General features: G+C 52.5%; 1 protein-coding gene across 11 annotated transcripts in view; it reads left to right on the top strand.

Annotated features, from left to right (window-relative positions):
- ANK1 (ankyrin 1) overlaps window positions 1-24,890 on the top strand; it is a 204,235-nt gene that overhangs the window by 137,188 nt on the left and 42,157 nt on the right. For all 11 annotated transcript variants that reach the window (XM_047717184.1, XM_047717188.1, XM_047717186.1 and 8 more), the window contains exons 4-22: window positions 3,019-3,117; window positions 3,656-3,754; window positions 4,708-4,893; window positions 5,897-5,995; window positions 6,452-6,550; window positions 6,855-6,953; window positions 9,005-9,202; window positions 10,564-10,662; window positions 11,087-11,185; window positions 11,724-11,822; window positions 12,879-13,076; window positions 13,640-13,738; window positions 14,135-14,233; window positions 18,250-18,447; window positions 20,657-20,755; window positions 22,390-22,488; window positions 22,721-22,819; window positions 24,027-24,119; window positions 24,589-24,661. In XM_047717184.1, the coding sequence (XP_047573140.1) occupies window positions 3,019-3,117; window positions 3,656-3,754; window positions 4,708-4,893; window positions 5,897-5,995; window positions 6,452-6,550; window positions 6,855-6,953; window positions 9,005-9,202; window positions 10,564-10,662; window positions 11,087-11,185; window positions 11,724-11,822; window positions 12,879-13,076; window positions 13,640-13,738; window positions 14,135-14,233; window positions 18,250-18,447; window positions 20,657-20,755; window positions 22,390-22,488; window positions 22,721-22,819; window positions 24,027-24,119; window positions 24,589-24,661 (2,233 nt within the window). The remainder of the gene's footprint in view (window positions 1-3,018; window positions 3,118-3,655; window positions 3,755-4,707; window positions 4,894-5,896; window positions 5,996-6,451; window positions 6,551-6,854; window positions 6,954-9,004; window positions 9,203-10,563; window positions 10,663-11,086; window positions 11,186-11,723; window positions 11,823-12,878; window positions 13,077-13,639; window positions 13,739-14,134; window positions 14,234-18,249; window positions 18,448-20,656; window positions 20,756-22,389; window positions 22,489-22,720; window positions 22,820-24,026; window positions 24,120-24,588; window positions 24,662-24,890) is intronic.

Below are 24,890 nucleotides of genomic sequence, written 5' to 3'. Positions count from 1 at the left end.
AAGCAAGATGCCGCTGCCCATACGTCAAAACAAAATGACACACAAAAACCACCTCTCTCTGCTGACTCGAGTACTGCTTCCTTTTCTTGTCCTTCCCGGTTACTTCCCGCGGTTTTCCTCTTGGCTTTGTCCTGCTGGCCTCTTTCTTTCCATCTGCTGTTCCATACCCATGGTAGTCTCACGCCCAGCCTCAATCTCCACTCCGGGCAGCAAGAGTATTTGCCGGAAGAATGATAGGTGGACCACAGATAGAGTGGTTATGAAGTGCATTACCAAAATATTAGGAAGGTGCAGTCATCCTTGGCGGTAAAATTAGGTGATTTTCACGTCGTGTCATGTCATATAATTTTCATGCGATCTCGCCGGTGAAATAGACAAGAGTTGTTCTTTCTTTATGTCTGTGCGGCACTTTTTTTTTTCCCTGACAAGTACCAGTTGTTTCCACCCGTCTTCTGTGGACGAAGGGGATGCAGTTAGTTTTCCTTCTGGCGCTCCCACGGACCTGGCCGCCAGCAGCGCCCCATCTGCAGGCTCCTCTTCCCTGGCGCGGGCCCCAAGAGCCACGTGAACAGGGCGCCTCCTCGTTTTTCGCTCTTGCCGAATTTCCCTCTCTGATTGTTATTTTGCAAGTGAACGCTTGGTGTGTCTTTGTTATTTATAGGCATTTTGTAAGCCAGCGTGGTTTCTGAATGCCACACAGAGGGAGGAAAAAAGGTGAGGCAGAAACCGTGGGCTGAGCAAGAGTCATAGCAGATTGGGGAATTCTAATGGGTCTCGCAAGCATGAGAAAGATTAAAAAAAGACAAGAGTAAAAAAGCCAAAACCAATATAGTTTCCTAAACTGTGCTTAGAAATTTTAAAAGCACAAAACAAAAGCATCCTGGTCCCATCCTCCCGTCTCTGCCTCGAAGGGGCCTGTGCTCAGCCTCTCGGCTGGCGGAGAGGGAGAAACCCCCCATCTCCCTGCTTGAGTGTGCCTGGCACCTGCCCCGGCCCCATCCCTTCCAGGAGCTCCAGGACACCCAGCCAGGGGACAGAGTGGGTCCTTGTGGATCACATGTAGCTAAGAAAAAATTTTTTTCTTCTTCGAGAGTATGTTCCTGCATGCAGGGGGAGGGGTGGAGAAAACAGGCCCCACCTCCTTGCCCTTGGACCCTCACCCCAGGCCAGGGGCCCTCTTGCACCGCACACTGTGTGCATCTGTGTGTAGGTGGGGGGTCTGTTTCCCACGGTCTCCTCTTTGCTCTTACCCACCACCCGTGCTGCTCTCAGCCCAGATCTGGAAGGTGGCGTGGGCCAGGTTTCCATGTGGGCCCAGCTGCCCCCCTCCACCACCCCTGGCGTGGATTTCTGTGAGGAGAGCTCTGATGTCGTGTGATTTCAGGCAGAGAGGGGCAGATGGAAAGCAACATCTTGACATTGTTGCTTCTTGAGGGCAAGCAGCCCGAGTGTCTGTCATCTCGATACTCCCCCGCCTGGACCGGCGCCTGACACACATGTGTTCAGTGTGTAGTGGAGGCATGAATGGGCACAGCACACGTCCTTCTAAATGGGGAGACTTGGAGATCAGAGTCCTGATTTCTAAAGAAGGTTCCGGTGCCAACAGCTGTGTCCCACTTGGTACAGTGAGAGAGTTGGCCTCCAGACATAAGCTCTTCGGACTTCTATGAAACGTGATTAACCAGCATCCATACCTTCATTTCTGGCACTTATTCTTTGACAGATGTTTGAGGAAGAACCCTTTGGTTTAGCCAATGGAATTTAAGGAGACATCAAAAAGACCAACCTTGGGAGGTGACGAGCAGGGCCCTCCTGCCTGATTCAGGGCACAGTTTAGAAACAAAGACCTGAGCTCCCTCAGCCCCCTGGTGCCCTCAGTGGGGCTACCTCTCCCACCTGCGTGGAGGTGGGGTAGGCACAGAACTTGGCGCCTGCACCGCTCTGTTCCGCCCAGGTGAGGCCACTCTTCTTCTCCTAGTGACAGATGGCCCCAGTGGGTGGACTGAGTCTGAAGTCCCTACTTGCCAGGGCTTGAGTTGCCTGAGATGGATTAGCAAGTGTTTATGTAGTTTAGTAAATTACATGCCATCTGAACTACAAAAAGATGAGTTTGTTTGAGATCTCTGCTCCTTACATAGCAGAGGGACAAGTGGGCCCAGATAGGTCCCATTTTCTTCCGCCTGCCCTGTGGACAGAAGCTGTCGGAGGGTGGGGGGGCTCCTGTCCTGCCTGCCTCTCACGGAGCTGGGGTGCCCGTGGGGGTCACGTAGGTGAGTCAGAGAATGTGCCTGTGTTCCCGTCCCTGGACATCCGGGAGACAGGAGGGACATGGGCAGAAAGCAGCCTGCTGGACCTGAACCCCATCTAGCAGTTGTCAGAGACCCAGAATGGATCCAGACAAGAAAATCTGAGTGCTCTAGTCATCCCCTCAGAACCTGTCCCAGCCCCTTTGCGTATTTCTGCCCTTCCCTCTCTTCGCCTTTCATTCCTCTGTCCCCCTTGGCCCAGCTCCCGGGGAAAGGGCCCCAAGCCTGTGGCCTCTGCCAGCCTCCTTCCCCAGAGCTCCGGACCCAGCGGGGGCTCCGTGTGGTCCTGCCGAGTTACAGCTTGTGAGGAGCTGGAAGTCCACGGAAGGCCGGCTCGTCTGGCAAACCTTTCAATGTGTGTCCAGAGGAACACCGACTGTCCGTCAGCCGATGACAGAACGCTGCCTCTGCGGGCGGCGGATTAGGTGTTGGGAAGTGGTTTCTTTGTTCTTCAGCGTGAAATTTTCTGTGTGGAGAACAGGAAGGCTTTTCCTCCCTGGGCTTTCAGTACTATTTCAAGGTGTATAACGGGTCAGGCACACTCATGGGTGTCATCTACCCGTTTCCTCTCATAAAGAAAACCCACTGTCCTCCACCCCAACGCACAGCCTTATTAGTGTACCCTTAATGGTGACTTTACCTTTGACTGTCACAGCACCATTGACAGCCTGGTGGGAAACCTACTCTGCTTCCTCTTCTCCATGTGTTTCAGAAAGGGAACACAGCTCTGCACATCGCCGCCCTCGCTGGTCAGGATGAGGTGGTCCGGGAGCTGGTCAACTATGGCGCCAATGTCAACGCCCAGTCACAGGTGATGGTCCTCTGGGGCCCCGGGCCAGAGGGCGCTGGCCTTCTTCTCCACCTGCATTTCTGTTACACTGTGAGCACAAGGTCTAGATTAATCGGCAGTGCATGTTTGCATGCTTCTACAGTAAGTGTGTTCTAAGAGTGAGGTGGTTGATCGTTGTGGACCCCCATCTCTGTTCAGTTAAACCAAATGATGTATCTAGCTCTGGCACGCTTGGGGAGAGAAAGCGTGTTTAGGGGTGGGTGAGATAAGGGGACTTCAGAGGAAAGGAGTGAAAATAGACGCTGTGTGTCTGGCAGCAAGAGGCTGATTTTCATGGAGTGTCGCCCCCACCTGGTGGCCTTTTGTAATAATCCCAGTAAACCATTTGGAAGCATCAATGAGTTTTTCCAACAGGAGATGTGGGCGGGGACATAGCCCCGCCGGTTAGGTGAAAATAGGGTGAAGAGAGAGCTGTCCTCAGGTTGAGAGGATTCTGCTCTGGGTTTAGCATCTCTCATTTTGTGGGTGAATGTTAATGACTTTCACTCTTGGTCTACAGAAAGGCTTTACACCCCTGTACATGGCAGCACAAGAGAATCACTTGGAAGTGGTTAAGTTTTTACTGGAAAATGGAGCTAATCAGAATGTAGCCACAGAAGTAAGTACCTTGGGCAAACGGCCTTCCTGCTGGACGCCCCCCCGCCCCGGGTGCAGGACACCATTGGGGGTGTGCATCCCTGGGACATGGCTTGAAAGAGTTCCTGTGTCACGATCGGTGTGGAGTGTCATTGTGTGCTCTCTCCCTTCTGCTCACTGCACTAATCCTGGGTGCTGCTGGGCTCTCCGAGGGAGGAAGAGACAGAGTCATGGGTCTTGAGGAATGCCCAGACACATACCGGAGAAATGACATCAGACTCAGGCTTGTCCTTCCCACACTAAGCACCACTGAAGGCTGGACCTTAATGAGAAAGGATCCGGCCACAGACCATGAGTCCCTTCAGCTCTGGTCCTGAGTTTTGTCATTGACGAAGGGATGAAATTGAGCTAGATGGAGCCCAAGCCTCTCTTCATGACTGACGTTGTCACACTCAACAGTCACGTGACTTTCTGCTCATTCTTCACCAGCCACGGGGTCCTGTGCCCCTCGGCGCATAACCAAGGAGATTGATCACAGTAGCTCACGATCCAGTCCTCAGTGCCTGGCGTAGTTTCTAGCATTTGCTAGGTGTTACTAACCCTCGTACGATGAAGAAAGGAATGAGCCTCCGCCATGTTGAAGGGTGACAGAGAGGGTAGGCAGGGAAACAGAGGGCAGTAAAAAGCCCTCAGAGCACTCAGACTGGGAACAAGTTATAAAGGAAAATGAATGGCTTTGGGCTCTGGGAGATTGCGGAGGAAGAAAGTGGGTTCAAGGTAGGCTTTTGGGAGGAGGTAGCATTGAAACAGAGCTTGACAGATGAAGAGGGCTCTGAATGGTAAGAGAGGCATTTCAGGCTGAGGGCCCGTCCCTAGCAGAGCCCTGAGGCAGGAAAGCGTGTGTTCTGCCTGGTGGCCAGTGAGTGGGCGGGTACAGTCAGAGCACATGGAGATTTCCTCCTTTCCTGTGGCCAGGACGGCTTCACACCTCTTGCGGTGGCTCTGCAGCAGGGCCATGAGAATGTGGTGGCCCACCTCATCAACTATGGGACGAAGGGGAAAGTGCGCCTACCCGCCCTACACATCGCGGCTCGCAACGATGACACACGGACGGCTGCGGTCTTGCTGCAGAATGACCCCAACCCAGATGTGCTTTCCAAGGTGAGGGTGGCTCATCCCTGGGCCGCGGAGCTGCAGGGGTCACCCCTGGCCGTGCCCCGAGAATGCCCCGTGACTGGGAACGGACCTAGCCCAGCACACGGAGCACCACCAGCCCCCACCCTCGACACCTTCGGGTTCCCGCTAGCGACCTAGAGGGGCCCCCATGGGTAGAACCGCTTCAAAGTCCCAGTGAACACCCAGGAAGAGGTGCTCGTGTGGAGCAGGAAAGGTTTGCGTCGCTCCTGGTCACCCGGAAAATTATCCGGGGCAGGCTGGCATGAAACTGGCCAGAATGGAACTTTAAGGGCTGGCAGGTGGTGTTCTAGAATTTAACCCCCCCTCTTTTCCTGGTGGATCTCTGGTGGAGGAGAGGAGGTGTCCCTACGTGAGGAGATGGGAGTGGGGAGGGCTACCTAGGGGCCTAGACCTGCGCTCTCTGATGTTTTGAGGCACGGCTGATCTGTTGTCTGTAAGTTTGGGCTCTAGTGGGAGTGGATCACCTGAGCTAGTCACATGGTCCCTTCAGCCCACGGTCACTGGGTTTTGTCTAGAAGGCTGCTGACTGGATCAGGCATGCTCTCAGGTTTATGGGACAGAATGATGACAATGACCCGCCAACGGGTCAAAAGGGCCACCTTTGGCCAGCCAGCTGAGTCACCACTCCCTTTTAGGGGACTGAAGCCTTCTCTAGAGTGAAGATCATGGCCCCTGTAACACTTTTCATTCGTTCATTAACATTTCTTCATAAGTAGCCATTCACGTGAGTGGGCCCTGCTGAGTTTGAGGTAATGCTAGTCCGTGGTTTGTCCACGGGAACTGTAAAACAAAGAATGGGAGGCCCTCCGAGGTGGCACCCAGCCTTGAATATGACTTGCCACGAGGCAAACCTTTCCATCTCGGGCGCCCGGGCCCTGCCGACATTTCCAAAAGCCCTGTCCTTATTCTGAGGTGGAAATGGCAGAGCATGACTTGTGACAAGTTGTCCCCCTCTGTTGTGCCCCAGACGGGATTCACCCCCCTCCACATCGCAGCTCACTACGAGAACCTCAACGTGGCCCAGTTGCTCCTCAACAGGGGTGCCAGCGTCAACTTCACGCCCCAGGTAAGTCTCCCCAGCAGGCCCTGCTCTTGGGCCAGGGCTCTGGGCTTGTCAGCCCCTCACTGTGACACCCTGGGTTTCCTCCTCATGGCGCGAGTGCCCCCAGGTGAGACAGCCCTGGTGTCTCTTAAGCTCCTCCTTGGTTTGTGTCTGATCGTCAGTTTCCATTTGTCCATTCTCGAGGAAGGCTGGAGGGCAGGGCTTTCTTCCAGTCTGTTGTGATGACAGGGCTTGGGAGACAGGGCTTGGCCCGATTGCAGCGATTAACAAGGATGCCGTCATGTCCTCATAGGTTTTGAGATCATTCCTAGGAGAGAAGCATCCTACCAATAGGCTGAAAGTGCCTTCTTGCATTGCTGCCACCATAGGGCTGGGGGGACATAGGCATGGGGTGCAGACCCGCTGCCCTGGAGAGGAGGACGTCACAGCCTGACTGGTTCCTGTTCCTCCCCCTTCCAGAACGGCATCACGCCACTGCACATCGCCTCCCGCAGAGGGAACGTGATCATGGTGCGGCTCCTGCTGGACCGGGGGGCCCAGATAGAAACAAGGACCAAGGTGGGTGTCAGTGAGCTCTGTGGAAGGCCGGGGGAAGGGAGTTCTGCCTTCCAGAGTCTCCCTGGCTCTGTGATGGCCCCCTGGTGGCCTCTCTGTGGCCAGCGAGTGGTGGGCCCCTGGCCTCTTGAAACAGCCGTGGCAGGAGCCAAGAGGCAGCAGGAGACACAGTGGGCTGTGTTGGAGACGAGCTGGTCCTGAAGGAAGCGTCCGAGCTTCTTGTGGCTGCAGCTGTACTGGGGGCAGTCTTCTGTGCAGTGGCTCTGAGAGGTGCCTTCAGGGCTTTCTCTCTTGGACTCTTTTAAAGGATGAATTGACACCTCTCCACTGTGCAGCTCGGAATGGGCACGTGCGAATCTCAGAGATCCTGCTGGACCACGGGGCACCCATCCAAGCCAAAACCAAGGTTTGTGCTTCCCTTCCGTGAGGAGCGTCCTTTTGGCAGGGCTCCAGGTCAGGCCCACCCAGGATCAAATCCCATCTCTAGAAAACAGAGATGCTAATACTACTAACTGAAGCAGCATGTTGTATACCCCAATGCCTGTCCCACGAGAGACACTCAGTATAGCTCTAATCATTAGCCAGATCGGGCATGGCCCTCTTTTTCTCTAAAGGGCCGTATAGTCAGTATTTTTAGACTCCGCAAGCCACGATCTCTGTTGCAACAATTTAACTCTGCCATTGTAGTAGGAGGGCAGCCATGGATAATATGCAAAGTAGCAGTCGTATTCCAATAAAACTTTATTTACAAATACAGGCAGTGGGCCAGTCTTCACTGAGCATTGGGAAGTATGGCATGACCTTTGTGTCTGTCTCTGAGTGGCAGCTAATGCTTAGCTTGCTAGGGCTGAGGTAGCAAAGTGCCTCATGCTGGGTGGCTTGAACCACAGCAGCCCATCATCCCACCGTTCTAGAAGCTGGGAATCTGAGAGCAGGGTCAGCAGACCTGGTACCTTCAGAGGTTGTGAGGGGGAATCTGTTCTAAGCCTCTCTCCTGGCATCCAATGTTTGCTGGCCATCTTTGGCACTGCTTTGGCATCACCCTGACCTCTGCCTTCCTGTCCCCATGGCGTGGTTTCTGTGTCTGAGTGTGTGTGTCCAAACTTCCCCTTTCTATGAGGACAAGCACTCATATTGTATTCGGGCCCCCACGAAAGACCTCATCGTAACTAACGACATCTGCAGTGACCTGATTTCCAAATAACGTCACGTCCTGAGTACCTGGGGTTAGGACTTGAACATGTGAATTTTGAGATGACACAATTCAACCCATAACACAGATACTAGCTGTCATGCAGCCTGGTTGTGTGCCTCCCTTGCTGAAAATCTTTTCTTGCTCCCTTTCTGAAAGCTAATATCCCAGTGCCTGAGCTCACAGATTGTCTTGATGCTGCTCCTGCCTCCCTGGAGCCCAGCTCCGTGCCCCCGTCAGGCGTGGTCCTCCTGCACCTCTAACTGCATAGGTAGAGCTCCCCAAGTTCCCAAAGGATCTCTGCCTCTGTGATCCAGTCCGCACTGCTCCCTTTGCTAAGAGATTCTTCCTTTTCTGTCTTCCTAGAGAAGTCCTAGCTCTGGGCCACCTCCTCCTGAGAGCCTTTCCTCCCCTTCCTCCCTCCTGGAAACGCCACCTTCCAGTGGACCTCTGTGCTTTGATCTTGCCTTCCCTGCTGTTATAGCACTGAATGGCAACAATGTATCTGTTTCCACCTCTTTTGCCTGTGTGTGCACAAGCTTCCTTCTGCCAGGGATTGTGTCTGTTGTCTTTTGTTTCTCCAGAGCTTAACCCATACCTGGTGCTCATTAATCACTTAGTAAATATTTGTTGAATTAATGTGTGAAGGATTGAGTGAAGAGTCTCCTTTGTTTTTAATGTTGGTTTGTTGTTGTTTTGTTGTTGTTGTTGTTTTAAGAGATTGCTACCTAAGGAAGAGTGAAAGTCCTTAATGAAGTTGTTCAAGTGATGTGTGTGTGTGTTAGGAGCGCAGAACAGAGGGCTCTAGATCCAAGTTCTGTGTTGTGGTCATTCGTTCATTCAAAAGCATATAAATGGACCGCTTTGTGTGTCTCATGCTCGTATGGGGATTGTGGGGCCTATGAGAGATGGAAGGCACAGTCACTGATCTGAAGAGGCTGATAAGTATGGAGACATGCACCTGACAAGTTCATTACAGACACAATTCAACAAATCCATGAGGAGTGTCCGCGTGAGTGGGACAGATAAAGAAAAGCCCACAGAAGTCTCGGGTGGTCTGGGAAGGGTTCCCGGAAGAGGTCGGCCTGGCTGGAGCTGGCTTGGAGGATGTGATGAGGTGGAGAGTATAATCAGAACCCGGCAGGAGCACCGGGGCCATGTGGAAACATTGCGTAGGGAAGAAGAAGGACGTGAGGTTGGAATCATTGCCTTGAATTTCTGTGTTCATTTCCTTTGCTATTTGCTTTTTCCTCCTCTTCTCCCAGAACGGCTTATCCCCCATTCACATGGCGGCTCAGGGAGACCACCTTGACTGTGTCCGACTTCTATTGCAATACAACGCAGAGATAGATGACATCACCCTGGACCATCTGACCCCCCTCCACGTGGCAGCCCACTGCGGCCATCACAGAGTAGCCAAGGTCCTTTTGGATAAAGGAGCCAAACCAAATTCCAGAGCCCTGGTGAGTGGGAGGCTACTAGAGAAGGTGTCAGAGGGGCAAAGGCCAAGGGAAGCAGGACCAGAGCTGCATGGCTGAGCCTGGTGGGAAGGGCACATGTCGGTGACTGGAGGTACCCCCGAGACTAGGGCCCGGAAGGTGGTGGCAGCGGCTAGGGCCTGGGGGACATGGCAGCACAGAGGCAGGATGGTAAACTTTCCACTCCCCATTCGGCACCCTGATGACAGACTGAGGTGGGGGGTGGGGGGAGGGGGATCAGGCCCAGGAGACCTCACTAAGAAGCAGTGTCCGTGGTATGTGTGTGGGTTGGGGTGCCACTCCCTCTAGGCCAACCTGGGGTTGCAGTACAGTGATTCCTTCTAGGCCGCCTTTTTTATCTACTTTGGTGGCTGAATGACCTGGGCCGAGCTAAGCACCCTTCCCCTGCTCACAGGTGTAGAGTTTTCCTAGTGCTGGTATAGAAAGGAGTTCTCGCCTAAGCGAGTTCCCTCCTAGGACTGGGAGTCCTCTTCTTCTTGCCCCAGGCCAGGCGTTCTGAGGGCAGGGTCAGGGATCTGGTGGGGCCAGAGCTCTGCACAGAGCATGGCCTTGACCGCCATCTCCTCTCTGCCCATTCCCACAGGGCAGACTTCAGAAGACAGGGGAGATTCCAGGTCTTGCAAGGGTGGCTCCTTCATTCAGAAAGCTTTCACTGAGCTCTTGCCACACACTAGGGACGATTCTGAGATAGCGGGGGCATTTCTCAGCCTCAGCGCTATTGTCATTTTGGGTCTGATATGCCTGGTAAGACGTTTAGCAGCATCCTTGCCCCTCCTCCCCCGGGGTTGATCTCCTTCTCCGCTGGTGATGACAATCAGCAGTGTCTCCAGACATTGCCAAATGCCGTGGCGGCGAGGCGGTGGGGGGGGGGGGGTGAGACAAAATCCCCTCCCCCAACTTGGGGAACCCCGGCCTGTGGGAGTAAAGCCCTCGGAAAAAACAAACAGACAGAAACAAACAAAACTCCCAGCAGAGCTGCTATTCCGAAATCCACTTTACTAAAAATGATCCATGGTTTCAGGGGAGAGGAAACAGGATTTGCTTCACAAAAAGTGCTCTTGATTGCCAGTTTCCCCTGAAGGAAACTGAAAACAGCAGGCCCTTTTTGCGCCTCCAAAAATATGATTAATTAAAAAAGAAAAAAGGGTTTATGAACAACTTCTTCAGGAACATGCTTGGTGCAGAAAGTGGGAGCCGCCGGCCTCTCGGGTGACGGGCAGTAGCCGACCGTCCAGGCAGGGGCAGTGGGCAGAGGCGGTTTGGGGTCCCCTCGGGCTCATCTTGTAAGTTCCTGCTTGTCTGTCTCCCTATGTGTGGGGCCGCAGAATGGCTTCACCCCCTTACATATCGCCTGCAAGAAGAACCACATCCGTGTCATGGATCTGCTGCTGAAGACGGGGGCCTCCATTGATGCTGTTACTGAGGTAGGAGAACCCCACAGACAGGCAGAGGCTTCCTGCCCATGGTCTTCCTCCAACAGCTTTCTGGAGAGTTGTTCTTTTTAGCTATGTGGGACTGCAGGACTGCGTGTGTGTGTGTGCGTGCGAGTTCAGACTGCTTGAAGGAACACATTGGGTGACTGAGACAAGGGAACGTGTGTCAAGTTTCAGGGAGCTTTCCAAGATCAGATGCATGTTTTTGAGTTGCAAAGCGGACAGAATCACCCTGCAGTGATTTTTTTTTTCCTCTAGCCATTACCCTGAAAGCAGACCTATCTCATTGAACTCCCTTTGCTTGGAAAACCATTCTGGAGCCCCTAGAAACAAGAAAGTAGATTCATCTGGCTTTCTCTTCTTTGTAGGAGCAGGAAAGGCTCCTCTGTTCTCATTCCTCTCTTGTGTGTTCCAGTCTGGCTTGACACCTCTCCATGTGGCCTCCTTCATGGGGCATCTGCCCATCGTGAAGAACCTTCTACAGCGCGAAGCATCACCCAATGTCTCCAACGTGGTAAGCCTGCCGGGAGAGTAAGGGCTCCGTCCTCTGGACTGAGAGCTCGGAGGGGAGATGAGGTACTGATCCTGAGATCACCTCTCTGGGGAGAGAGCTAGAATTCTCACAGTAGGAGAGCCTTCAGGTTTGGGGAGAATATGTGTAGGTCTTGAGCCGTTCCCAGTAAATTTGTCACACATCTGTCAGTCCTAGGAGTTTTCTTTTAGACAATAATTTGGGAACTTCTGTAAGTGTTTCTGGGAATGCATTTACAGTTTTTAACATTCATCAGCTCTGAGGTTTGCTTTTAAAGTATACCTAGAACACACACACACACAAACACACATACACACACACATACACACACACACACACACACACACCACACACACCAGGTGTTAGCAAGCTAAAGGCTAAAGTAGTTGCTTGTTGGAACAACTCCACCTCTTGGACAAAAACCCAACAAATTACCCTAGGTTGGCACATTGGAACTCTGCGTGTGTCCTTTTGGAAACTCGGCATGGGTTAACATTTCTTTAATTCTGTGGTTTTACAGAAAGTGGAGACGCCGCTGCATATGGCAGCCAGAGCAGGACACACGGAAGTAGCCAAATATTTGCTCCAGAACAAAGCCAAAGTCAATGCCAAGGCCAAGGTGAGTTCTGGAGATGGGAAGGATCCTGGGATATAAGCAATTCAAGGGCAGTGAGGAGAAATCCTTTCTTATTAGAGGCCTGTGGCACAAATGTTCCTCGCCATGCCCACGGGGGTTGTCCTGAACGCTCTGGTTCTGCTTTGCAGGGGTTCTGAGAAGGCCAGGGTATGTCTGCGTCAGAGCTGTCCTATTTGTTAGGGTAATGAAGGCCCAAAGAGCATGGGCGGCCTGCAGGGTTTAGGGGCTGAAAGCATTTCATGGCCGTCACAGTCATGGTATAAAAAGAGAAGCAACTTTTTGGAGCAAATGTTACTACTGAAAACCAGTCAGGAATTACTTGATCTAAAAAATGAAAGATGCCCCCTTGTTGGAAAAATATTCTCAAGGGGTTGGGCGAGTGAGCAGTGAGAATTCCTACTAAATTTGCAAGGCGATCGGCTTTGACCGAGATTGGGTTTTCTACTCTTCCCGTGACAGAGGCTCTGTTTAGAGTTAGAACCATGATTTGTGTCTGGGCCGCACACAGGGCCCCTGGCACAGAGACCTTAGCCTCAAACCCCGTCAGCATCAGGGGAGGAGGAGGAGCAAGGGTGGGAAGAAAACGTCATCTCTCCTCTTTAGCAGTTCAGGCTCCCACGGCCCTGTTCAAGCAGAAAGGCCAGTATCCTCTCCGATGTGACTTGGGAGACAGGAAGAGTGCCTGTTAAACTGTATGAAGCATTTAAATACATTGCCTGCTTGATCCTAACCAGAGCCCCGTGAGGTAGATTACTGTTCCCATTTTACAGATGGAAAGGCTGAGCCTTTAGGCAGTTCAGTAGAAATAACCGCCCACTTGTAAGGGTACAAGTTAGCAGGGTAGTTGGGAGGATTAAACGAGAGAGTGTATTTGTTTCTGTAACTCAAACGCCTGATTTGAATCCCAGCTCTTCATCTTCCTAGCTGTGTGACCTTGAGAAAGTCACTTACCCTTTCCGGGCCTCACTCTCCTTTGTAAAGTGACTGGATTAAGAAACCTTAGTATTCCCTGTTCTTTGTTTGCCCTTTGGGTTCCAGGATGACCAGACCCCACTTTACTGCGCGGCTCGCATTGGTCACGTAAACATGGTGAAACTTCTGCTAGAAAATAACGCCAATCCCAACCTGGCCACCACTGCCGGGCACACTCCCCTGCACATCGCAGCCCGGGAGGGCCATGTGGAGACGGCCCTGGCCCTTCTGGAAAAGGAAGCATCCCAGGCATGCATGACCAAGGTACAGCCTCCTTCCTCCGGTTCCTGAGAGGCAACTGGCTAGTCACCGCTGGGCCTGGGGTGTGGGATGGGCATTCCAGCCTGGTTCTCTTTGTTGCCTGGATGATGCTGAAAGCAGCTGGGAGGGCCAGCACCCCCAGACTGGCCACCATCTGTGAGCCCAATGGGCTGTCCTTCCCTAGAAAGTTGGTAAAACTGTCATTCCTCATCCACCCACCAAGCCTTCATCCCTTTATCATGGGCCAGCTTTTAGCTCTAGACAAATCAGGTTCCAGAATATGAGAAGGACTAAGACTCAGCCCTTGCCCTCCACTAGCTAGCAGTGGAATAACAACACAAGGTGGTTTTATGGGTCATCACTAGCCATGCGGGTGGTAGGTGGGAGAGGAAATCTGCTGATTTCTGGGGCCTCGGCCTCTGGGAGAGATTGTGGTGGCCTTTACGTGCTTGGTGTCTCCATGCCGGTGAGGGTGGGATGTCTCCTTTGCCACGGGCTCTTGCTCTCTGTGGGGGCAGCGTTCTCGCCTCCCCACCCCCGTTCTGACGGCCTGTGTTTCTCCTCAGAAAGGATTTACCCCTCTCCATGTGGCAGCTAAGTATGGGAAGGTTAGAGTGGCCGAGCTGCTGCTGGAACGGGACGCACACCCCAACGCTGCGGGAAAAGTGAGTTTGAACTTCTCTCCCTCTCTCAGCTCCGAGGCCAGAGCGAAGGGTACACTCCATGGCTTCTGCCTCTTGTGTCCGTCTTCTGAATGGGGGACCCTCTGTGGGGAAGGGGCTGTGGCAGGACCGTCTTTCTGACAAAGGTCTGGTGCTCTTAGAAAAGCCTGGTGGCCTTCTCTGAGCGGGGGTGTGGGTGGTGCTGCTCCCCCCGACCCAAGCCGTGCAGAACAAGGCGGGGGCCCCCAGATCAAGACTGGGTTTGGAAGGACTTCTAACCAGATCGTACGGTGTAGAAAAAAATATATACAGAGCCCCGGACAGTGCTGCCGATAACCGGCGGGAACGTGGAAAGCCAGCTGAGCGAACGCTGTTGTCTCTGTGGTCTTGTCCCTGCAGAATGGCTTGACCCCCCTGCACGTGGCCGTCCATCACAACCACCTGGACATCGTCCGGCTGTTGCTTCCCCGGGGCGGCTCCCCGCACAGCCCGGCTTGGGTAAGCCCGGCCCCGGTCCACATGCCGGGGGCTCCAGCCCCAGACCTGCTCCGAGCCTGGGGCCCCTGCAGGGCAGGCCCCCGCTGCCGCCGCCCTCATCGGAAATGGCTGTTCCAGGAGTGGCCGGAGGGCTTTCATGTTTTGCTTTTATTTCTACCTCTGAGATCTCGCCTCCTTCCCACAAACGTTACCTGCAGTAACTGCTGCTATTTGGAGACGGGGAGCGGGGTGGGATGTGGGTAACACTTCTCAGCAACAGGTTACCTCACAGAGGTGGGATTCGTGTGACACAACAGATGGGTTCCCCAAACCACGGCATGTGAGCCGAGCTCTGTCAGCCGAGTCCTGGCAGCTGGCTGTCCAAGGTCAGCGTGTCCAGGCATCTCCGGGGCCGGCAGGCCCTGCTCTCAGGTTTGGACTCCATTTGGTGCTGGCAGCACAATGGCCCCAGTCTGAGAAGTAGCCAGGGGGAACCTGCCAGAACTTTGAAGCAGGGGGACCTGTTTCAAGTGGGAATAGTCACCCCCAAATGCATTTCCTGTATGAGTTCAGACTTGGAAATCGAGGTGTTTTTGTAACAAGGCACACCCATGTATATATGACTTGGTAGACATTAGGCTGGTGTGCTCGCCTATGAAGGACGCTGCCTCGGGGAGCAGGTTCATTGCCTCTCAAGGGAACCAAGTAAAGGGAGTTGACTGGGCTTGCTTATGTAAGATCAGATTTGGGGGGCAGGACCCTAGTAAAAGGTGAAGGGATAAAGCTGGACATGGGGATCATTTTGGGGGACAGGCTGCCCTGTATGGGACCAGAGACTGGGCTGAGTTAGTCTGTGAGGGGAGGGGGCTGATGGCCAGCAGGGGAGGAAGGGGGAGAGGAGAAGGCAGAACTCAGACAAAAAGGACATCCCCATGATCCCAGCCCTTGCTTGGGGAGCTCCCTACAGGGCAGCCAAGACTCAGAAAACCAGCATAATTTCAGGGAGAGCGCACCCCAGCGCTCAGCCTTGTGGCAGGGGGAGCCTGGGGCAGGGGTGGGGGGGTGGGATGGGGGGTGTTGGTGTGTGATGACAGCTGACACCTGCTGACTTCAGTGGGAACACAGCCCAAGTCGAGGGGGGAAATCAGCTCGGGCCTTCAGTTTGTCTTCCCTCCTCAAAACGGACGCTCATCTGAATTTTCCAGCATCACTCTGCCGGAGACACAGCGTCTCCCAGATACCTCTGTCTCCTTGGGCTCCTGTCCCCGCGGTTGTAGCAAGCCCACGTCACTGTGTAGAGAGAGCACGAGGCCCTGCTAAGATGTGGCTTACTCCTGCCTCTAAAAATAAAGAGCCGGACTCCCCGCCTCCTCACCCCCCTCCTTATATAAAAGAAACTGGAGCCAGGTTCATGGTATTTAAAGAGAACCTTCTCCGAGTACAAACCTTGTACAGATGGGGTTTGTTTCCATGGCAAAAAATAGTTTCCCAAGGAGTCTGGCAATTTTGTAGAATTTCACATGCAAATCTGCGTGCACCCAAACCAAACCCTCCCCCTTCTAATTCTGATGCTAATGTTTTAACATTTAGGCAGATTTCTTTCCAGCATGCATGCTTCAGGATGAGCTCATTTCCTTGGGGAAGTAGACCTTTTCAGGGCACACAGCTCTCCCTAACCTCTCTGCCCAGTTGCCCTTGTCCTTGTCACCTACAGAAGGTCATTCTTTCCCTTTAATCCTGCTTTTAGGGAAGTGCAGAGGGGGTAGTCTCTGTTCTGAGACCACCAGCTGCTTCTGTATGTCAGTTTTAACCCAGGGTCACCTTGCCAGGACTGGCTGCTGCTTTTGCCAGTGTGGACACCCACAGCTGCCCAAGGGACCTGGACTGCTGATTATGCTGCCTTGAGGCTCCTGCCACTTGCTCCAGGTCCTCCCTTTGTCAAAACAGGTCCGAATAACCATTGCTTTCGTGCTGTGGATGCTTGCTACAGACTGGGCACCGGCTAGAGCTTCAGCTACCCCCGCCCCCAGTTCCTCCTGTGGACAGCACTGAAGCAGGCATTTGCTGATGCTTCCCTTACAGAGAGAGTGACCTCCTTTTGGGGAGGGCTCCAAATCTCGGGTTCCAGCCAGCCAGACACACCTCTTTCTTTGCTCTCTGTTGATACAATTCAAACATTATTTTATGTAGTGAACATTAGAAATAAAATGTTGATCTCGTTATGGGAACACAGCTGAAAAAGAATGTATTCTTATTTTTTTTTAAAGGAACACTCGAATGAGGTTACATAATTATTCAAAGGAAATTTTTTTTTTATTCAATTTAATTCTTTGGGTAAATTAACAACTTTCCATTTCCCCACGAAATGCACTTTTTGAGTGGCTCTTCCCCTGTCCTCTGATGCTATAAAGCTGAAATGTTCCTATACTGTCAGACCCCTTTTTTCCTCTTTCCTATTCCCGATCAGTGATCCTGGAAGAATCAGAAACGTTGGTTTGCACGGTCTGACAGAGGTTGGCGGGGAGGTTCGGTTCTCTGGGGTAACCGGGAGAATGCCTGTCAAGGTGGGGAGACTAAATGTCTCATGTCATGAGCTCTGGGATTGGCCGGCATGTGCTTTTGAAAGTCGTGAGTCCTGCTCAGAGGTCCTCAGGCCTGGCCTCTCTTCTAGGCCTGAATGTTAGCAGTGGCCAAAATGTGGTCCCTGGTACAGCAGCCTCAGCCTCCCCTGGAAACTTGTGAGAAATGCAGAATTTGGGGCCTCCCTAGAACTTCTGAGTCAGAATCTATGTTTGAGCAAGATCTCAAGTGTGTTGTGTCCACATTGTGGTTTGAGAAGCACTCTTCCCGCCGAAAGAGCCTCAGCTCTGGGATCTGAAGGCCTGCGTGGGTTTCCTATTGTTCATTTACTAGGTGACGTTAAGTAATGTACTTAACCTTGCCAAGAGTTGACCTCTTTAGCCACAAAATGAGATAATAATAAAAATGCCTGCCCTACTTGCTGTATGAGGAACCACGTAGGCAAAAGGGCTTTTCAACAGTGATGACCAAAGCAGCTTCATCTGTCTGCAGCAGGACGAGGAGCTTTCCCTAGAATGTAAACCCATGTACTGCTTCCTTCACTGGAAAAATCTTCCTACCGGGGCAGGGGGCGGCTGAATAAACAGTATGTGGTGTCATAGTCATTTACTCTGGGCCAGGCTCCTTCATCTTGTCATGGCCTCGGACGTCTTGTAAACCAGTTCACAGCAAAACCATACGCAGGTTTATTACTTTTATAACTTTATTTTGGAAGGCACCTTCACATAGACTATCCTATTTTATCCATCCAACAGTTGCAAGAAAAGAACAAGTCTGATGTCATTATCCGCTTTCAATGCCTTTTAAAAAGACAGAAGGATGTCTGGAGGTCACTGGCTCTCCAGTCACCCAGCTAGTTAGCGCGGAAAGAGGGCTGATGCCAGAGTCTCGGGTTCCTTGCTGGGGACACCTGTCCTTAAACTAGCAGCCCCGGCCCGCAAGCCCAGGGGGAGCCTGGGGCCCGTTGCACAGGGAGAGAAGAGGGTTCTGATCCATTTCCTTCCTGAAATGTCTAGGGCAGGGTGCCGGGGTGCGGGGAGGGTGGGCAATGGTTCTTGCAGACAAGAGCCTTTCATCGACTTGCCCAGACTTCCATTTCTTCTCTGAGCTGCCTGCTCGAGTCCTAGCTTTTCTGGTACCAGAGCACGACCTTCAGAGCAGTCTGTCGGAGCTTGAACACAGAAAACGGGGTGAGGGGAGGCCCAAGACATTTGCTGGCTGGGGAGGGGGGTGTGGATTCCCTGAAGAGGGTCTCTGAATCAAAGGGATTTGGTTGGTTGGTTGGTTGGTTGACTTTAACTGCTCTCCTTGGTGACGCCAGCTCTGCTCCACGGGTGTCCAGCCGGCCAAGAAGCTGGCCTCGCCCTTCCTCCGAGGAGGGAACATTTCAGGTGTGCGCTCATTCTTGTCCACCCAGCATGCTTGTAACCTGCCTCCCGGTGCTGCTTCTGTTGCAGAATGGCTACACCCCTTTGCACATTGCAGCCAAGCAGAACCAGATGGAGGTGGCCCGCAGTCTGCTGCAGTATGGGGGGTCGGCGAACGCCGAGTCGGTGCAAGGCGTGACCCCCCTCCACCTGGCCGCCCAGGAGGGTCACGCAGAGATGGTGGCTCTTCTACTTTCGAAACAAGCCAATGGCAATCTGGGGAACAAGGTAAACACGGCATCCCAGATTGACCCTGTTGTCTCGGTAATGTCCTTGTAGTCGCTAACCAGATGTTCTCTCTGAATATTGAGCACCTACTGTGCGCTCAGGTTCTGAGTTAAGTGGTGTGTGTGTGTGTGTGCGCATGCGTGTGTGTGTGCATAATCCTTACAACAAGCCTGTGTAGGCTTTATCTCAGTTTTATAAATGAATATACGGGGTCAGGAAGGTTGCTCACTTCCCAGGTTGCATGACCCCCAACTTACCTGATACCAGAGCCTTTTCTAGATAGATTGACTCAAGGGTCTGCAAAAAGATTACTGTTAAAATCCATAGTACACTTCCCCAGATAGAGGCCAGTGTCTACCCAGGAATATAGTAAGTAATCTGGAACTAAATATTCTTCATTTTTTTTTTTTTTGGTACTAAATATTCTTTTTCTGTGGGGGAATATTTTTAAGTGCCCACCCATATGCTAAACTAGCAGTTCCCACCCCAGGGACTGTTGGTGGGGGAGTACGGGTCCTTCCAAGACTGTGCACAGCATTTTGGAAGGACGGGGCGCACAAGCATTTTCCTAGATGAGCTCGTCTCGTTTTTCTCAGCTTCTCAAAGGAATGTGAGACCCTAGAAAGACCAAAAATCACTTATTTTTTTAAAAGAATGTTTTTATTGAAATATAATTTACACACAATAAAATTCATCCTTTTGACCTGTCTTGTTCGGTGGTTTTTAACATATTTCAGAATCAGGCCGTCATCACCACTATCTAGTTCCAGAACATTTTCATCACCCCACAAAGAAGCCTCATTGCCCGTTGGCAGCCACTCCCCATTTCCCCCAAACCCCTCAGTCCCCATCAACTGCTAATCTGCCACCTCTGAATTGGCCCATTCTGGACACTGCGTATCATGAACCAATATGAAGAGACATTTCTTTAGATGATAAGGGAACGGTTTCAGAAGGCAGGCATTTTAAGGGTAAGCAGATCTGTTAAAACCCTGTAGATCCATTAGCTCTTTCTGCACAGGTTTGGACAGGCGACCCTCCGGAGGGAACTGTCAGGGCGGACTGTGACGTTGGATTTGGTGCTTGGTTTCTTGCTTGCGCCGTGCCGTTTCATGCAGGCTCTGTGAGGAGCCGTGAGGGTGATGGCGATTCCCCACACTGGAGACACCCTCACTCATCCTCACGCCACCTCACACGGGGCGAATTATCATGTTATCCTAAGAGTCAGGCAGGGCGCCCAGAGACTTGTGACTGAGGTAGGACTCTTCCCTGCCACCCACCTGGCTGCGCAGGCCTCAGCTGTGGAGGGCTCCTGCTCACAGGCCTCTGGGTGGCCGGTGGGAACGTGCAGAGGGCCGAGGAGGGCGAGGGGAGTCTCTGGAGAGGGGACGGGTCCTGCCCCCTGCCTCTGACTGAAGAATATCATAGCTCTGTTTGCCTCATCATGAGGGGAGTGTATCGAGCAGGGTGCAGGGGAGAGACATTCTGGTGTGAGTGTGCACGTTTCGGGCCTTGTCTCTGGTGCATCTTTATCCTCCTGAGAAAGGTGTGTGAGAACTCCCAAGAGTCTGGTGTTGTCAGTGTTGGCGGGATCACCCGTTCTGTGACAGTGCGGCGTGGGCTGTGAGGGGCTAGTCACATTTAAATGGCACATTGTGCTTTCCAGTGTGTTTTATCTGTGTTTTCTCACGTGGACCTTATAGGGCAGGGATAGCCTCTATTTTCTAGATAAGGAAAGCTGGGTCTGGAGCTCATCTCAAATCAGGGAAGTAGGGAATGTTATAAATGGAAAGTTCCATAAAGTTTATCTAGTTCAAAGGTCAGCGGATGAGGGCCCGTGGGCCAAAACTGGCCCTCCACTTGTTGGTGTAAATAAAGTTTTATCAGAACATAGCCGTGCCTGCTTTCCTGTTGGCCATAGCTGCTTTCTCACTATCACTGGCAGAGTTGGGTAGTTGTGAGAGAGCCCTAAGCCTAGAATATTGACCATCTGGCCCTCAGCAGAAAACGTTGCTGACCTCTAATTTAGCTAAACCGCCTCATTTTTAAAGATAAGGATATGTAGCCCAGAGCCGGAAGAGCTCCGTCCCAGGTCACACAGCTGTTTGGGGGCCACACAGCTGTGTTGAGGTCCTAGCCTCAGTGCTCTTCCACGGTGGCCCAGGATCCTTTACTGGACACAAGGTGATGAACTTCTTTTTCTTTCCAGAGTGGACTCACCCCCCTCCATCTGGTAGCACAAGAAGGCCACGTTCCAGTGGCAGATGTGCTAATCAAACACGGTGTCACAGTGGACGCCACCACCCGGGTAAGGCAGCCAGCTCATGCTATGTCCCCGTGGGCTTGCCCTCCCTGACCCCCGCCCCCGTGCGTGCCCCTCATCCTGCCTGGCGCCAGCCTCCCTTCCGCATCAGGGGCGGCCTGTTCACAGAGCTTTGAGACCCCAAGGGCTCAGCAGCCCATTCTTCTCTGCCACTTCCCAGGGTGGCAGTGAAGGCTGGAGACACCGATCCCAGTGATCTTACTTTCCGGTGGGGAACTCCGAAGTTTGCTTAGACCTTTGAACCTCTATAGTGAGAAACTAAGAGGAACATTTAATCATGATTCTTTGACCTGTCCTACATGAACAGTGGGTCAAAATGTCAGGCTTGCATGGATTCGCTTGGAAATTCAGTGCCTTTTATTCTAGCAGTTAGTTAAATGGGAGTTTGACTCTTTGTGAACCACTTCTTTGTGTGAGGAGCTCTGTGGGGCAGCTGAGGATAACGGAATGCACAACACACAGTGCGGAGTGGGGACCCCGCCTGGAGGACCCTCCGTCCAGTGTGGAGGGGACAGTAGGAGACTGGGAGGGCCTGCGGGTCAACCATGTGATGCTGAAGTCTCTTTGAGAAAGATCTAGCAGCTCCTTGATTCCCAACTCTCCACAGCTTCCCTAGGAATCTGCTTAAAACCCCACAACATGCTGGATCTTAGAGGCTTTTGTGGTCTTTTGGGGTCCCACATGAGAGATCCTACGCTGTGAGTTAGAATTGGGGTCTCAGGGTCTGTTTCAAGATGGTTTCTGGGATCTGGCACCAGCAACCTGGGGACACTTAGGACATAAGGGCTCAGGGAACCTTGGCTTGTCAGCTCTTAGGGAAGCACCCAACCATTCAGCAGAACGGATTCCTTCAAAATGAGCTCCTTCGCAACCTGAGCTCCAGTCAGTCAGTAAATGCCCCGAAGCTGCTTGTTTTAGGCAATGACCAGTTCCTATAAATTCCATTCCATTACAACTCAGTAACCTGGACAGGCTTTGTGGGGTTTTTGGACAGCGGGATCTCACCTTTCTAGTGGAAATAAGTATGCTCTTGTCCGGGTCGGCAACAACCTCTGTGCGACTGTGTGTCCCCCCCGGACCCCCTCCCCAGCATACAGCCCGATGGCAGCTCTCTCCCTCTGGACTGATGTCCCCTGTCTCCTGTTACCTGTTGCTCCCCAGCTTTGCCTGCTGCCTCCTCACAGCTCTTCTCTGTCCCTGCCTCCTCACACCTCTTCTCTGTCTCTCCCTCTACATGCTGCCTTGGATTGTGGGCCCCGCTTTTTCTCTCTACGCTCATTCTTGTCCGGGATTTCCACCTCACATGGGCGTCTTCTCACCTAGACCTCCTCATGGGGCTCAGGGTCCGTTTTCCAGTCGCCTACTTGGCATCTACACTTGGCGCTCGCAGGCATCTCAGACTTCATTTGTCTGAAACCAAGCCCTGTTCCTTCCCAGGCCAGTGGTGTCCAGCAGCACGGCTCACAACCTTGTGGCAGGTGCCAGCCTTCCAACGGGCTTCCCTGGCCATCCTCCCTTTTAAGGAGCCGTTCTAAGGACAGCAGTAATGTCCAGCCACAGTGGCTCTGGGGATGCCCGGCAGCCCCCCTGCTCACTCATCCTCACTGCTTGCTTTTCAGATGGGTTATACTCCACTCCACGTGGCCAGTCATTATGGAAATATCAAGCTGGTGAAGTTTCTGCTACAGCACCAGGCAGACGTCAATGCCAAAACTAAGGTATGGGAACACTGGAAAGCCAACCTCTATACTTCTTAAGTGCCAAATTAGGTGCAGTCAGAGTTACTCTGGGTGTGCCTGGGGCTCTGCCACAACATTAAGCTTTGACCCTTGAGGTGGAAATGGGGAAAATCCATGTTTTTGTGGGTTGCACCTAGAAGACAGCTCTGTAGTATGTGGGCAGTTCTTTCTCTCATAGTTTATCCTGCCAAAATGTCACCTCACTTTACAGCAAGGATACAGTCCTTTGCACCAGGCGGCCCAGCAAGGACATACAGACATTGTGACACTGCTTCTCAAAAATGGTGCTTCCCCAAACGAGGTCAGCTCGGTAAGTACACACCAATTTCCTCAGTTTGGAAAGCCACTCTCATGGGCGGCCCTGGGAGACCCCTGTTAACCACAGAGGTTCAGCCTTGCCTTACTGCCCATCTGGGGCCTGGACAGGGTGCAGCAAACTGTAGGTTCTAGTGAACTGTGGGTTATCTTTTTTTTTTTTTAATTTTATCTATTTATTTGAGAGAGAGCATGAGTGGGGGAAGGGGCAGAGAGAGAGGGAGAAGCAGACTTGAACCGAGAACCCCGAGATCATAACTTGAGCAGAAGGCAGACACTTAAGCAATTGAACCACCCAGGCGCCCCTGTAGGTATCCTTTGAAGTACCATTTACCTTTTACCTTAATTTCAATATTACCTTTGAAACTCTTCCCGTACTATGTGAAGCTGCTGTCAGTATAGTACGTGTGAGCACAACCAAACGTCTTGGAGGGTTCCTGCTGTTTGGGGGCTTCAGGGTGGTCTTTGGTGTCGTGATCATAGTTGAGTAGGGCTTCCTCAACTGACACCATGAAGGCTTTTCTAGATCTTCCCCATGGCCACTTCTAGCTCTGAAAACATATGGACCTTTGATTGGAAATGTGGCTGGGACTCGAGAACTCAAAAGGAAAATAAAGCCTCAACATCAATTTACTTCCACGCAGCTCTGTCTCTTCAAATCAGAGTGAAAATATTCCCCTCCCCTGTTTCTGGTGATTGTGATTTCTGATTGGCCTGAACAGTTCACTGAAGTGTGTATGGGTTATTTTAACTATTTTAATGCTCAGTCACTGGCACCCAAAGAACCAGTGCTGGGAGCAGTGAGCAGCATTGCTCTTCACGTTTGTATTCCAGAATCTTCCAGAACTGCATATGGTGCCTTCTGGACCCATTCCTTCCGTATGGTTTGGTCCCCCCTTGGCAGTTCTGGGCAGGTCCTGGCAAGACTTCCCCTGTTCTCATTTCAAAACTCCCGTGCTCAGTGCTGATTTGAAGGATCACTTTTCTCTCTCCTGCACGGGTCTTTGCAAGCCTGGTTGCTAACACCTATCTGGGCTCACACATGCGCAGGGGCCTTGCTCTGGGCTCCGAGGCACACAGCATGTCCACCTAGACCCTTCCAAGCAAGGAAAACGGGAGTGTGGTCTGTGCAAAAAGGGCAGTGTTTCCCCCCGGAGTCCCTTCCTTGTCTGATCCCGCCATCTCTCTGTTGTCTTCCCCAGAATGGAACCACACCTCTGGCAATAGCCAAGCGCTTGGGCTACATTTCTGTCACAGACGTGCTCAAGGTTGTCACGGATGAGCCCAGTTTTGTGGTACGTCAGCATCTCCACTGCACACGCCCCGCCCCGCCGGACACACGCGGCCTGACAGACAGGGCACCCATGTGGGTTATTCCGAGAAGAGGGAAGAGGAGCGCATTCTGGGGACAGGGCAGGAAGCCCCAGGCCAGCGTGCGGCCGGGACCGCGGGGAGAGTGTTCTCCATCACGCGAGGTTGTGCTGCCACCTAGTGGCGAGAAGAGTTAGGGCTGTGAGCGGACCGAGGGGGCAAAGGGCAAGGTGGGTTGGGGGCAGAGAGGAGGCCTCGGGAAGCTGGCAGTGCCCGTTTGTGCCCCCGCCAGACATCAGCTGTCAAGCGGAGGGCAAAGACGAACCTCCTTTCCCTCCTCCTTCCTGCCTCCACAGTCATAACCCGGCAATTCAGTGTTCGGTAATTCAGCGGGATCCCTGAAAGGGCCCACTGTTCTGTCTGGCTTCTAGTCTCTGCTTTTTCTCCATTTAGTTAACCAGTGACAAGCATCGGCTGAGTTTCCCTGAGACGGTAGATGAGATCCTGGATGTCTCTGAAGATGAAGGTAAAGTCTGGGATTAACAAAAAGCAGGGGGGCGGGGAAGGGGGCAAGTCAGACTGAAGGGAGCACAGTGTGGGGCGGGGGGGCGGTGAGCTCTCCCTCGCTGGGGGCTTCAGGCTACCTGCCCCGCCGCACACCCTCCGTCTGCCAGTTGGTATCAAAGCCAGAGAGAACCACTTTTTAATGATGGTGACTGTTATCAAAAATACTCCTTTAGTGTAATTTGAGGAGA

This window comes from Lutra lutra, chromosome 2 (genome assembly GCF_902655055.1).
Source record: "Lutra lutra chromosome 2, mLutLut1.2, whole genome shotgun sequence".
NCBI classification, from domain to species: domain Eukaryota; kingdom Metazoa; phylum Chordata; class Mammalia; order Carnivora; family Mustelidae; genus Lutra; species Lutra lutra.
Note: the sequence above shows the minus strand (reverse complement) of the source record. Positions and strands in the feature narration are given on the sequence as shown.